The 14237-nt window shown below is 38.8% G+C and overlaps 1 protein-coding gene across 1 annotated transcript; it reads right to left on the reverse strand.

The window, feature by feature from the left end:
* Positions 1-1998: 1998 nt before the first annotated feature.
* On the reverse strand, positions 1999-9674 carry LOC109505442 (probable WRKY transcription factor 4). Its single transcript, XM_019848132.3, is given in 5 exon segments — positions 1999-2686; positions 2937-3092; positions 3335-4041; positions 9126-9266; positions 9269-9674. Coding segments are annotated over 5 exon segments (1566 nt in total). The 5' UTR covers positions 9533-9674; the 3' UTR covers positions 1999-2388.
* Positions 9675-14237: the final 4563 nt, after the last annotated feature.

A 14237-nucleotide genomic window follows, 5' to 3' on the forward strand; every position in this document is an offset into this window, starting at 1 on the left:
CCATCTCAGATCAAAAGATCATTCATACAACTACAGATCGAGACAATCACTAACAATCGAATAGAAATTTAAGTGATCTCTCGTATGATCACGCTTAGTACTAGTTGTTCTCTAACAACTATCCACACTCGTCGTCCATTGTTTCTATACTGTAGACTAGAGACTCATCTATCTCGAAGGAAGCGATCTGTGCGTCGGTCTATCCGGATCGATCACCATCCTCATGATGATTCTATGACCAAGAGCATTTAGGAATTAAATACATGTCTCTAATTCTCAACTCTTTGAGAATATGTATCGAAAGTTAATTTCATGGACGATTCAAGGACACATCACACTTGAATGAAAAATAAACTTGCTTTTTTATTGATCAAATCAATATATAAAATATAAAATTGTGTCCTAACTTTATTACAATGTGTCAGCCATATTGGCTTCTAGGACATACATCTAACAATCCCTTGGGACATGATGATTGATGTGACCTTATCCCGCAGGCAGCTAACTGTTCTCAAGAATGGCATGATTTGATGAGACTTTATCTGGCGCGCAGCTAGCCGTCTTTAGAAATGGCATGATTTAACGTGACTGTATGGGGGTCTCTTGTCAACCTTTCCAAATATAACGACCGATATGGGTCGAAGGAGACTTGGCCCGAAGTCCCGTCGAGTGTGTCATTGGAGATAAAAATCAGCGATAGGTCCCTTGGTTGGAGATGACGTTTGAGTCAAAATTCTTGCTAGATCGGTATCCGAAGTTTGATGTCCGGATGTCACTCTGATGATGAGTAAGATGTTGGGTATATAGATCAGTAGCCTGATGCACCTGAAGATGAGCTCTACTGCCGATGCTGGGGTCGGCGATTCAAGTACAGATTAGTGGCTTATGGACGGAGATGCTAGTGAGAAGTCAGTAGCCTATGCAAGGTTTGCGGTTGATGTGAGGATTCACGGCTGATTCCTTGATTGGTGGCCGATGTAAAAGTCGATGGCTGATTCATTTGTGTCTTCGGATCGGGCACCAGAGCTCTACTCGTAACACTATAGATGAGTCCAGAGGCCTATGGATGGGGAGATATGGCCCTACAACAATACCTTTTCTCTGCAGTCCAAACCCTCTGCCACAGTAGTTCTTCCCTCTTTTGCTTTGGCTTTTGCGATCAAACTTCTTCCAGGTAGCGTATGATGGGACACAGACAAGTTATGCAGGACAAACAAGGTACGAAGAAGAATCCTTAGCTAGTAAATGAAGGAACATGACCTTTCCCTTGATTGCCATTGCCCTAACCAGCAGGTCCGACCATTCAGGCTAAATAAATCACCAATTCACACCCCCAGACGAAATGGACAACAGCTTGGGACTAGACTATGTTGACAACCTATTTCTTAGTCGAGAAATTTATGGTATTTAAAAGCTTTTTCTGATGGTTAGCGGTCTATGAGAAATGCTAAGTTTATCAGTCTGCTTGATGCATTGGAGCAAACCAAACACCATCAAACAAGACTATATGGCAACTGAAATGAGTTAAACGACCAACAACTAAAGGTAGCCGTCATCTGACGTTTCTTGGTTGAGAAAACAAGCTTAATGTTATCACAGGCTAGCACCTTCTGATTCAAGGACAGAGTCACGGTTCAAATTAAAACTCCATCCTACCAATAAGAGGACTGCAATTGACTGATGTCCGCCGAGGAAGGCTGACTGCAGTACTCCAGCTCATTGGAGTAGCACTGGTTTACTTTTTTAAACTAAGAAGCTGGGGTTCAAGAAAATCAACAGCAACATTTTGGAGTTTGAATCAGCAAGACAGGGAAATTGGACAAATATCTAAAGAACATAACATGGGGCCATTGTTCTTTAACATAGAAATCGACAACGCTACAAAAGCAAAATCCAGCAGGTATTTGATAAAAGTCAGGATCAGACCATGACGGAGCATATGCGGTCTCCAGTATCCAGTTTAATTATAAAGATTCCATGCTCACTTCCACATTCATGGGGACAAAAAAGAACCATATATTTTTATCCATATGTCATTATGTGTAGAACCCACAAGCGGTATCACTTTAATAACCAGCATCCAGACAAGAGGACACAAAAAAGAATGAACAGAGGAAAACAACTACAGGTACATCAGAACTGTGGCAAATGATAAAATTATTGAATACAAAAATACATGACAACCGTCCGCGGGACACAGCCATCCCAGCAAAAATCTGTCACTTTTCTCACTCTGCTTTCATTTTGATGTTAAACTAAGGCCTTCTGTAGTTTGCCATAATTGTAGAAAGTGTATGCATGACATTTGCTCCAGAATCCACAAAGACCATTCGGAAGTTCGCATGAATTCAGTGCACAGACCACCACTAATACCAAGGCACAGAAAGTCTAAGCAGCATCATGCTCTTTTTTCAGTAAATAAACTGCAACCGGCCGTCTGACATTATTTATAAATTCTGTTTCCTGAAAGGAGGGTTGGCTGCCAGGATTGGCATTTTGCGCTCTTGGTGGTATACTGCTGGTAGCAGCACCAGCATTTGCTGTGGCATGGCTGCTGTTTCTAGCTGCTGGTACATCATGGTTATGTTTCCCCTCATATGTTGTTATAACAGCTTTAGGATCTGTTGAAGCCCTTTCAATGTGCTTCCGGACATTGCATCCCGCATTAGTGCACCTGTAATAACTCCTGCAGATTTCCGTAGAACTATCAGTTGTATATATTTTCTAAAAAGATTGAATATATTTTACCATGTCAAATTAAGCAAATGATGAACATATAGAAATTGTCAAATGTAATGATGGGAATGCTTGCAACTATTATTATATCATCCCTTAATAAAGTGCATATTCGTCAGACGGATATCCTGATGTAATAGAACTGAAAGCTACTCCTGGTACTAGCAGGTACAGCATACATTTCAGACAGGATGTACAACCTTGGATGAGGATTTCCTTTGACCACCTTCTGTCCATATTTGCGCCACCTATACCCGTCATCCAAAAGATCGACTTCACTTGTTGTTTGCACAATAATCCTTGGTTCTGTTACTGTCTTGTGTGAACTTGATTCCATCACCCTGGTGTCCATATTCCTGCCCAATCACAACCAAAATTTTTCAGAATGCGAGGTGCAATGCAAGCATAAGTAATACAGTTATGCAATCTTTCAGCAATTTGACTATATCCCAGTTATTGCATCACTCCATCTAGGAGGAAGTTCTGGGTTCAAACCTTGAGAGGTGGTTCCCAAGTGTATGGCTCAGGAAATACTAAAGTTGGTGCAGGAATGATCCCAGTACCATTCTTGAAAAAGACTAAATAAATAAAACATGACCTTCTTTTTGGATCTTGCTCGGTATCACCCCCTTCATCTGTCCCTGGTTCACCATCACCTTCACCTTCACTGGAACCGGACAACTGCTCAGGTGTCCAATGGCTGGAATCTCGATCTCTCTTGGACATAGTCTCAGTTGATCTGCTGAAATTTGCAGTGCCAGTTTCAGGATTCAAGGGAAAATCAAAACTCCCATTTAATTCATTGCATCCGCTTGGAAAGGTACCACCTTCCTTGCTGCGCCTACATTGAGAGGGCGGTGAATGATTATGCTGGCCCTTATAAATTATCTCTGTTACCTGGCCCTCAAGAGAGCGTTCAACTTTTTTCTTTACCGGGCACTTTGGATGGGTACATCTATAGTAGCTTCTAGGATATTCACCTCCCTTTACCTGCTTTTGCCCATATTTTCGCCAGTTGTAGCCATCATCAGCAGGTTTGTCAACCATGAAAGCAGCAGGTTGAGATTTATGATCAGAATGGGAACCATCTGCAGAGTTGATCGTTGCGTTATTTGTATCCAATAATAGAGGTGGCATCTGTTGGAGTGATGACATATTAATTGAAGAACCAGGAGGCAGTGCCGAGGAGGTTGATGCTGCTGCAAGAGATGGATATTCTGCTTGGACATGCACGTAAGAATGAGACTCTACAGCCTGAGATGTTACCTGAGCTGGGGCCTGTTGATGAGATATCCCAAAGTATCCCTGCATAAATCTCACGTGTGAATTCAAGTTATGAACTTGTTTCCCAGAGGACGTTATAAAGAAAACTTGGGTGGAGAAGAATTTCCAGGTTTGAACTCAAAAGGTGTGTTCCCATTTTCTCACATTTCTGAATGAGAGAGAGAGAGAGAGAGAGAGAGAGAGTACTTGACAGTTGACACAGTTCTTCCATGCAAAAATCAGCCAAAAAGATGACAGAAAAGCAACAATAATCAGGATAAGTACCAAATTACCTCTAAAACAACAATTAAGTTCTTTCAATGCAATAAGAGAAAAACTCCAAAGAATTTTAGCTAAAGTTTTCCCATAGACTCACTAATGCCCCTAGGAGAAGGCTTCCCAAATAAGCACATTGGTTCATTGTTAGTGCATTATACCTTGATAACCATGAGAATTCTTTACTCCAGAGGAGAAAAGTTCCCTTCAATTCTTAATATCAGTTTGCACAAGCAAGTATTTGACTTTTGCAAAGGACTTACACAAGTTGGCATCTTAATCTTTTATACCTTTTCTTGTTATTTTTCTATGTCAGACATATTCGAAGAACAGATTGTTGCCGATACATAAGATCTATTCTATTTAAACTTAAATAGAATTCCTTCAGCTAATTGATTCACTATTTGCAACAATAAAATGAACAGAAAGCTCCTATGTAAGAGGAGGAGAGAGAAATAACATTGAAGGCTATAAAATATTATAAACTATGAATGCAACCCAAGTTTATTATAAGGTAGTTAATATTGATAAAAAGAATTAGAGATTTCAGACAAGAGAGCAACGTAAAACTAAGCAGGGCTTTCAGTTAATGCATAACCAGATAAGGATGGGGACTGCCATTATTTTCTCAGGGTCTTACAAATAAGTAGCCCTAAGAACAATATACAAAAACATCTTAACTCCACAGATGAGAAGGCCTTAGTCAGCTGGGACAGTGGGAAGGTGTTACCAACCAAAGTACATGGTGGTGGGCTATCCCTCTCCCTTTTACATATGTACGTATGTGTGTCTATATATATATATATATATATATATGACACAAACACTTTATATGTACACCCTAGCTGAGGAGTTAACAATTTGATAGCCATTCATCAATCTTGAGATCCATGCAAAACATTATCAAACACTAGTGAATTGGTTTTGACTTTCTACACATACTTTTTAAAAGTAATCTCTTGGCCATCAGTTACCAACTTTATTCTCCTACAGCAGAAGGGACATCCATCTCCACTGCTGCTGTCCTCTATCTCCCATAGTGGCAAGAACAACCATCTCCATAGCTGCTCTAAACCTCTCCCATGGTCTTCATGGTAGTTGACTCTCACGGCTGGCAATCTCTTCCTCTCCTCTCTCTACATCTAGCTTGCTGCCCTTGGCAGTGGCCCCACCTACCACGACTGCCCTAACTTGTGGTTTAGGAGCCCCGTCATCCCCCAAGCCCTATCTCCCAAGCATCTACCAACCCCGTTGGCTGCTACAAGAAAAAGAAAAAGAAAAGAAAGGAAAAAAACCTTGATGGGTAGTTTGGGCCTTTAAATGTTACTAATGAGATATCAAAAAAAGAGCTCTACTTTACTTCGATCAGGTTGTGTTCATCCATAACTTTCTCCCTATGTGGTGCTTAAAATTTAAGCTTTTCCCCCCTTTATTATAAGTGTTGTTTCAAGTTCTAACTGATTTAACACCATGATTATCTTTGTAAAACTTCTGCTAGATCCCAAGATCAAGCTAGTACACAAAAGTTTGGAAGTGATAATAATGACAACCAGCACAGAAGGGGAGCCAAATTATACACATTTTTCTTGCTGAAGGGAGTTGCAGGTTGAGTCTTGAAGAAATCCTTGCTCCCGATTTTGCAATTGCTACTGAGGGGCATTATATATAGGAAGTCAGATTGCAGCAAAAGACAACTAAAAATATGGTTGGGCTAGAGGAACAAGGGAATTATTCTTGTGCAAAGGATGGACTGCAGCTTTTTACTAAAGTCTGTAAAAACCATTGTATAGTAAGCCAGTTGAGAAACCTATCTTATGTATGATGAAAGTCTTTATGCAAAAAAATGCATGAAATGCTGATCCAAAAGCCTTGATATTCTGTGAGTCTATTTTTGTATAGGCTAAATATATAATTTTGATAATACTAGGCTGTTAGCATTGATGCTCAAGTGTTTTTGCAAAAACAAAGTTAAAATCATTTGGTTATATATGATTGAAATCTTCATTAAAATTGTTGCAATAAGATCATTATTATAAAGATTTTATTTGTAGCAAATTTTCTTAGTTCTATTAATATTTGTGCTTTGCCTTCTAAGTCGTAAGCATAACATATACACTAATGTTTGGACTCAACCTTCTTCTACATAAAGAATGCAACACAAAGTCCACAATTGAATGCTCTGAGGACAACTTGAAGCATAACTTCACATTAATTTCCCTCAACAAGTATGCAGTCTATGCTAGTTTGAAGCATTATTCACCATTGACTTTCCTGTATTCCAAGCTCTAAATTCAAGAACTGAATAACCAATAAGATAACTGCCTCTTGGTTGATTCTAAAAATCAGTACTCATCTTCTCATACTTCAGATTAACTATGAAGCAGATAAGACTAGCAAATTACTCAATTAGAACCAAAACATGTGCATAACATAGTTTCTCATCATGGCCAAATTTAATCTTGTACCACTCGGAAAAGTTACACATGATGAAACCAAATAGCTATAAAAATCCACCTTCTTAGTTTAAGAAAGATGTCGATGGGGATAGTGATAAGGACAGAAAAGGCTGGGCAAAAAGGGCCATTGAGCTCATAATTATTTGCTGAAATTTTACCACATGGGTGGTAAAATTTTTGTGAGAAAACAGTGAATTTTTTTCTTTAAAATGTACCTACAGTATATGAGTACAAGTTAAAGAGAACTGGAAACCAGAGCAACACAAAAAGAAATGTAAAGGCAGCACAGCATACCCCACTTTATTCCCTCGCAAAGCAAAGTAGCCACCTTTTCCATGGACCATGGTACCACTAAAGGCTCCTATCACCTCAAAGTGTGGAACTTTTTATGAAGATTTTCCTGTTAATTGCATCCCAAATACCCCACCCCACCACATGTGGAAAACCACAACAACATCTACAGGCCCTCAATTTACATCATGACAAGTCCAAGCAAGAAATAAAGACAATGCACTTCTAGCAAGCAAGGTTTTGTTATTTCTGGAGACACAACCTGACACCAAGAGGTTGAGGTGAACTCTGAGGAAAAGATGATCAAAAACTCATCTTCCTCTTGGAACACAAGTTATAAAAACTGACTGCCTCTTTTAGCAAGATTTTCTCTGCTACAAAGTTTTTTCCGACAATATTCGACAACAATAATGATTTGAACTGTGAAAGTTTAAAGATTTTCATACCCTCTTTTCAAAATCTCCAGACTCTAAGGTCTTTGATAGCTTAAATAAGGCCACCTACAAAAGAAAATAGTTGTGCCTATTCAAGTCCCTCCTAAAGATGACTCTTTTCCTGTGGAGCAAATAAAAACATTAATATAATAATACAAAATAATAATCATGATCATAATTCAGACTCCTTTGCCATGCTTTCACTAGAAAAATCTCCTTCAGTATAGCCAATATTTAAAAATCATAGGTTTTTTATTGCTATATCATCTTTCTAAACATCTAAACTAGCTAACAGAGCACAGGAAGACAAAATGGAAAAGAAAAATGAAAAACCTGAGTTTGGAGTTTACTTTTCCTCTCTTTTTTTTTTTTTGGTATACTACTTTTTTCATTCTTCAAATCATTAGATTTTCCAACTAGTCAAGCAACTATGAAACTACACTTTCCTTGTCGAAAGAAATATTTATTTCATTTCCCTTTTTACAAGTTCACTTACAACCAGACAGATCCTAAGACAATTAATTTGCAACCACAAATCTACAGGTCTTTTCTACTATTCATATTCTAGTCAACAAGATAAATACTGTTTGTGGGCCCACCACCTCTTCCTCCTTTTCTATAAAAGTCTGCCATCATCCTTTGGGACTAATACAAAAAGAAGGCACTCCAAAGATATACATGTTGGATGCAATTAAATTTAACATCCTCGATCTAATCAGGATTGTCTTGTCACCTATTGAAATTTGATATTGCCTAATTCCTCTAACTTTGGATCATGTGTCTTTAACACACCATGTTAACCAAGTATTTCACAAGAACATTATCAAAACATGCAAAACCTACTCTAATCGCTTCTATTGTCAATAATATTCTTTTAACCACCTTAAACTTTTAGGCCAGAAAAATACTCAAAATATCTTGGAGTGGAGATAAAATTCACTAACTTCTGAATGTCATATTCACCGAGGTAAGTTTTTTTCCCTTCTTTTTATTTGAGAAATCCATGCGTTGGTACCGGGAGTTTGGCAGCAAATTGGTGTTATATTTAAGGTAACCAATTAACTCTGTATGTTTCCTAACACAAAACCCTCAATTTTTTCTCTCTTCCCAGGCACAGCCTACTAATATTCTCCAAGAATAAAAAGTTGGAAGGGAATGGGGGGAAAACTTGCGATCTAAACCTTACCATTGGGTAGTCCATTGAAAAGGACATCAAACTTTTAGCTTAAACATAGAAGGGGAAAGATATCCTATCATGATCCCTTCTCAACTTTTAGCTTAAACATCACTACTCTCACCTTATCCTCTTCATTCTCCTATTTATGCTCCTCCCTCAACTCACTCTCTGCTATCTTATATTTAATGAACAAGCCTAATTATCCCAATAAAAAGGTACCCACTAAAACTAAAACAAACCACATTAAAACTCCTAGGCAGACCCATATATGCCTTTTCCTGTTAATAACAGAGGATTAAGAGAACAAAGGTTAAAACTTCTTGAAACACAAGCATCTTTAGACTACAACTCAATCAGCAAGTTACTATTTTTATTAATTTATCGACCAAAAACATCATTTCCCCATAAGAATTACTGAAGGCAGAATGGAAATTTAACAAAGTCGACAGCATTCAAAACAGTAAAAATCAAATTTTTCACCAAAGGACACACCAAATTAGATGAGATGAGCCCGGCGGGGGACTCGAGCAAGCTGGACAGGCTGAGCCCCGGCGTCGCTGCAACCAACGGCGAATGGTTCTGTCGCAGACCCATCTCTTCCACTCCCCCAGTATCCCCCTCCGTCGGAGCGGCCGGTGCTCCGCCGCGGGCCTACTGGGCGGCGGCGCCACCGGAGAGTCAATAACGCCAGCGAGGATCTGGGAGAAGCACCGGTACTCCTCCGGATCCTCCGCGAAGAAGCTCGACACCAGGGTCATCGGGCCGGGGCTCACGTCCGCCGCCCCGCTGCCGCGGAAGAGTCCCTCCATGGAGGACCAGTGTGGGAGGGCGATGGTCGGCCACGGCGGAGGCGGAGCCGCCGCCGCCGCCTTCGGAGCTCCTCCGTCTCGCTCCGCCATCTATCTTCTTGGAGTGCTCCCGCCGGAGGGACAAAAGACTCGATGTTATACGTTTTAGTTATAACTTTGAATTCGAGGCCTCGATGGAAATTGGATTCGGTTTTGGAATTTTTGGACCTCCTAGAATGCGGAAGCCGGGGGGAAGTCTACGGCGTGGACGTTGAGAGACGGCCAACAAAAATGCAAGTTAAATTGCCTTCAAATTAAACTCAAATGCAATGGGAGACGTTGACTTGTATTGGTATAATACTATACAGGCATTTGTCATGGAGAAGAAATGCTGGAATTGCCCCTGCACTAGGACAACTCAATTAAAAATATCTCTCACGGATTGGTTTATGGGCATATAGAATGATAAGGGTGACTTCTATTTTGCCATGACGTTTATTTTTTTTATTTTTCATTTTTTAAAGGCATTTCCTAATATCATGAGGGTGCACTTGGGTTGATTGCGTAGCTACACTTCTATGATTTGTTCTAATTGTATGTCTATGTGTTTTTATATTTTTCCAAAGCCCAAACACTTGGAAAGGTTAGATAATTTTTGTCTCATGACGATGGTTATGTATTTTCACATGAATCTTTTAGTTGGCTTTATTTTTTAGCAACAATATATATCTTTATGTTAGAATATCAAATTTGTGAAAGACTTAAATGTTTAGATGCGATTAAAGTAAAACATGAGTTTAGGACTAATATCTTTAGATGTTAGATTAAATTCTCATGCTTGGCATGCAAGGTTCAAACACACCATGCATGGCTAGAATTTATGACTAACATATCAACTAGTATTTTTTGCAGTCTAATGCACTAAGAAAACTTTTATATAATACATTTTAATAACAGTGATTAAAGGCCAATAAACATAGAGTCAATATGTCTTATTTAAACATTATATCGCATTATTTTTTATTATTTTTAGACAAAAGTATCTTGTCAGCATAGATTCCACATTGGCGTAAGGCAACTTGGGACCATTTTTGCGGGAGGTCTCCTGCAGTTGATCTACTAAATCAACGAGTGTCCTGGAATGAACAAGTGGGTGCACATAGAACAATACAGTGTGCTACATTGGATGCTTGGTCTTTCAACAGGAAAAAAAAAAATAATTGTCAATCAACATCACCACTAGACATTTGATCTCAAACCCAAGGCAGTGGACGCAATGAAAGATTAAACTTTTAAATCAGAAGTACCTTAAATCTAGTAATTAACCAGCATCTTGTGGAGTCTACTTGTAAGATATTGACAATTTTGGAACCGATCTGAGCCGACCCACGTTTTCGGTGACTCAATGACAGGTTAGTTTGGCTGGTTTGGTCTAGTTTCATTGGATCTTAAATTACTAGAGTTGGCCAAAGAGACCAACTTAACCCAATACATAGTTGCACCCATTAGATGAATATACAATACTATCAAATTATGAGAGTTTTCTGATTTAGATGGCTAGAAAACATGGGATCCTGTCATATTCTTCCGGAATCGCAAGGAATACGTCAATTTGCAAAATCGAGTAGGTATTCTTGAACTCACAAGTAGGTTTATCATTGGATGCCACTTGCTTAGTCCTACCAAAAATTTCCAAAGCTCCACCAATAGGTGAACCAAATGCATAAGTGTTGTGCCTCGTATTCAAAGCAAATTAAGAAAGGTGTCAACTAATCCGCCAACAAAGTCTCCAATGGTCCTGCTATAAACCTTAGATGGAGTCTTTATTGGTTTGAGGGTGGCAAAGTAGGATGACCTCCATTGCACATTTCAAAACTATTTATTAATCATTAATTAAAAAAAAAAAGTCATGGGACAAAGTATGCATTCACACTTCATTCATATTGGAAAGCGCTGTAGAAATATCCGGAGGTGAAACTTTCAACAACAATTTTCTGGGATGTGGCCCATGCGCTACAGGATACCACCATACATTCCCGGATGGTCACTATCAGAAGATGACGATTATCAAACAACTTGCATTATTTATGATGCAATATATGCTCATGGACTATATTTTTTGATGGTCATCCATGGTTATACAGCACTCCACCAAGTTGCATGCACACCATCGAGCTCTATCAAAACCAATACTATAGGGGGCCGCTGTACCCACTGTCTTCCCTTATCTAAAATGGCAGAAGGAAATCGGTGCAATTTCTTGAGAGGCAAGAACAATTTATAGCATGGACTGCTCGAGGGATGCCAAGATGACATGTCAAGGAGTGGATACTATTATTGCATGCGGATCCTCTATGGTATTCATGATCATGATGTATCATATAGTATGATTTATCATATGTATCATCCATCGCACGATGGACTGTCATATATGACTCTGTATAATGTGCATCACATAGCCGCATCCATGTATGGCTGTCCATCATGTGTGCGACGATTGCATCTTGCGGTGCACCACGGAGCATCCGCGCCCGCTGGTATTATGCTGCATGCACCACTCATGAGATGCCAAGTGGGAAGGTACATGAGTGGTATATAGCTGTGCTTCATAGCATATTTTTTTTTCACTTCTGAAATCAACATGAACCCAAAGGATGGTCCCTTGGGCAGAATCTGCAGTCAACTGCAGACTAGAAAGTAGTCAGAGGTAAGTCTCCCTTCCTCTGCGAAAGCACCGCAGAGGAATAAAAAAAAAGAGCACGCAGAGGAAGGGAGAGAAAAAAAAAAAAGAGCACCAGAGGAAGGAGAGAAGAAAGAAAACCATAAGAAGGCAGAACCAGAGCTAATGGATGGTGGGGTTTTACAATGCTCTTCTCAGAAAGGTCACGTTTTGCAGTCGGTCTAGACCTTTCCCCAGAGAAGATAACGACTGCCTTTGCCATCTAAGCTTTATTACGTAACCTGATAAGATTGAGCTCATAGCAGTTTACGCGTGGAATTCTGAGCTCAGTGCCAATGTCTTCTTCCATCGCTTGTGTCCGTCGTATCATTAAGGAGGTATTTGATTGGAAAAATGAGGATCTAGAATCAAATGGAAATAGATGTTTCTATTCCAACTATTTAGTTGGAAGAAGTTCAATTCTGATTCTGATTTCAAGATAGAATAAAAACGATCCAATCTACATAAAACTCAATTTCTACTCTCCTTTATGAATTCAAATTTATATTTCAATTTCTATTCTGATTTCGATCATGAACCAAGCACTTTAGAAGATTTGATCATTCCGATTCCTATTTCAAGTCATTTCAATTTCATTTGATTTCAATTTTGATCGTGAACCAAACACCCCTAAGTATATTATCACTATATTAATAAATTTACAAGATAAAGACTATCATCTAAAAAAAAGATAATGATCAGCGAGGACACTATCTTATCATATGTCTTCCGTAAGACAATGGAGCGATGGATTAGATTTTCTTGTTTGACGTTGAGCACCCAATTGAAGCCTTATAGATTGATTTGATATTAACCCCCGAGGATGTTGAGTGATATTTTGTTTTCTATATTTTTTAGATATATTTATACTAGGTTGGTGTGAACAACCGTCTTAACCACAAAAAAAAGAAAAAATGATATTGATTAGTTTTGTCTCACTAATTGAAAATTTACCACGAGACAGATGATATGTGAAGGAAAATTAGAAATGCTTAGGATTTAAGCAGCCGCAAGAATATTTTTTTGTTTTTGGCATCGATGTTTCTTTTTTGATGCAAAGTGAGGTTTAACCAGCTAATCTATATAAGTAAAATGATAAACGGGTTTTATAGATGAAATCTCGTATTGATATGTACGATTATAGAGCAATCTTTCCCAACGTGCCCGTGTTGAGTACTAAATTATTATTATTATTATATTATTATTATTATTATTATTTGCAGGAGCTTGGGGGCTGAAACTGCCTTGAATTTAAACGTCAGATACACCAACACAGCACCATTAGAAGGCAGCCTCCCACAATTTGTCTTTTTCCCCGTGTGGAATCTTTTCCCTTTAATAAGACCATATATATCTTCTATGCTGCCGGGAAGGGAAGGAGTCAAGTATTGCTTGCCAAATCCGTTGCTCTTCTTCTGATCCACATAGATAGCATGATTTTTTTTTTTTTTAACATCAATGTTGTCAAGCCTACTTCGAAGACGTGCACTCGTGCATTGGAGAGGTGGTAGATTGGTGCAATTTGTTCTGCATCAGAAATGCTTGGTGAACAATTTTTCATGCTGGACGCATAAACTCACTAATTTAATTAGCCAACGAAGCCAATCATATCTCAGTAAATAATGACCTCTCCAGTTTCCTAGATAAATGAAATCTTTAAAACCAAATTTAATTCATTTACCAAGAATAATACATACCTTGGAAATGTCTAGCAAGGATGGTGAAGATGTCAAGGAAAAGTACAGAAACAACAGAAGGAATGTCCAGCAGTACCTTGAAATGCTGATAAAGTGCTGTTAAAGAGAACGAGATCCAGATACAAAACAGTGCCTTGAAATGCCACCAAGCTGACGGTACTTTGCAAAGTATGCCATGGGGAGGAAAAATTATGATGCCTCTTGGATCAGGTCTTGTTTCTGGAAGAGCTAGCTTTCCAGATAAGACTGTCTGAAAAATTCAAGCAGTCTCACTGCCTTGAGGCTCATCCACACTATGGTTTGTCAACTAATTCATAATTAAACATGATTAACAGAATGGCTGGTAGCAAAAGAAGACAAAGGCTAGTTGAAGCCACAGACAAAACACGAGGACATACAA

The sequence above is a fragment of the Elaeis guineensis genome, chromosome 2 (assembly GCF_000442705.2).
Source record: "Elaeis guineensis isolate ETL-2024a chromosome 2, EG11, whole genome shotgun sequence".
Taxonomy (NCBI): domain Eukaryota; kingdom Viridiplantae; phylum Streptophyta; class Magnoliopsida; order Arecales; family Arecaceae; genus Elaeis; species Elaeis guineensis.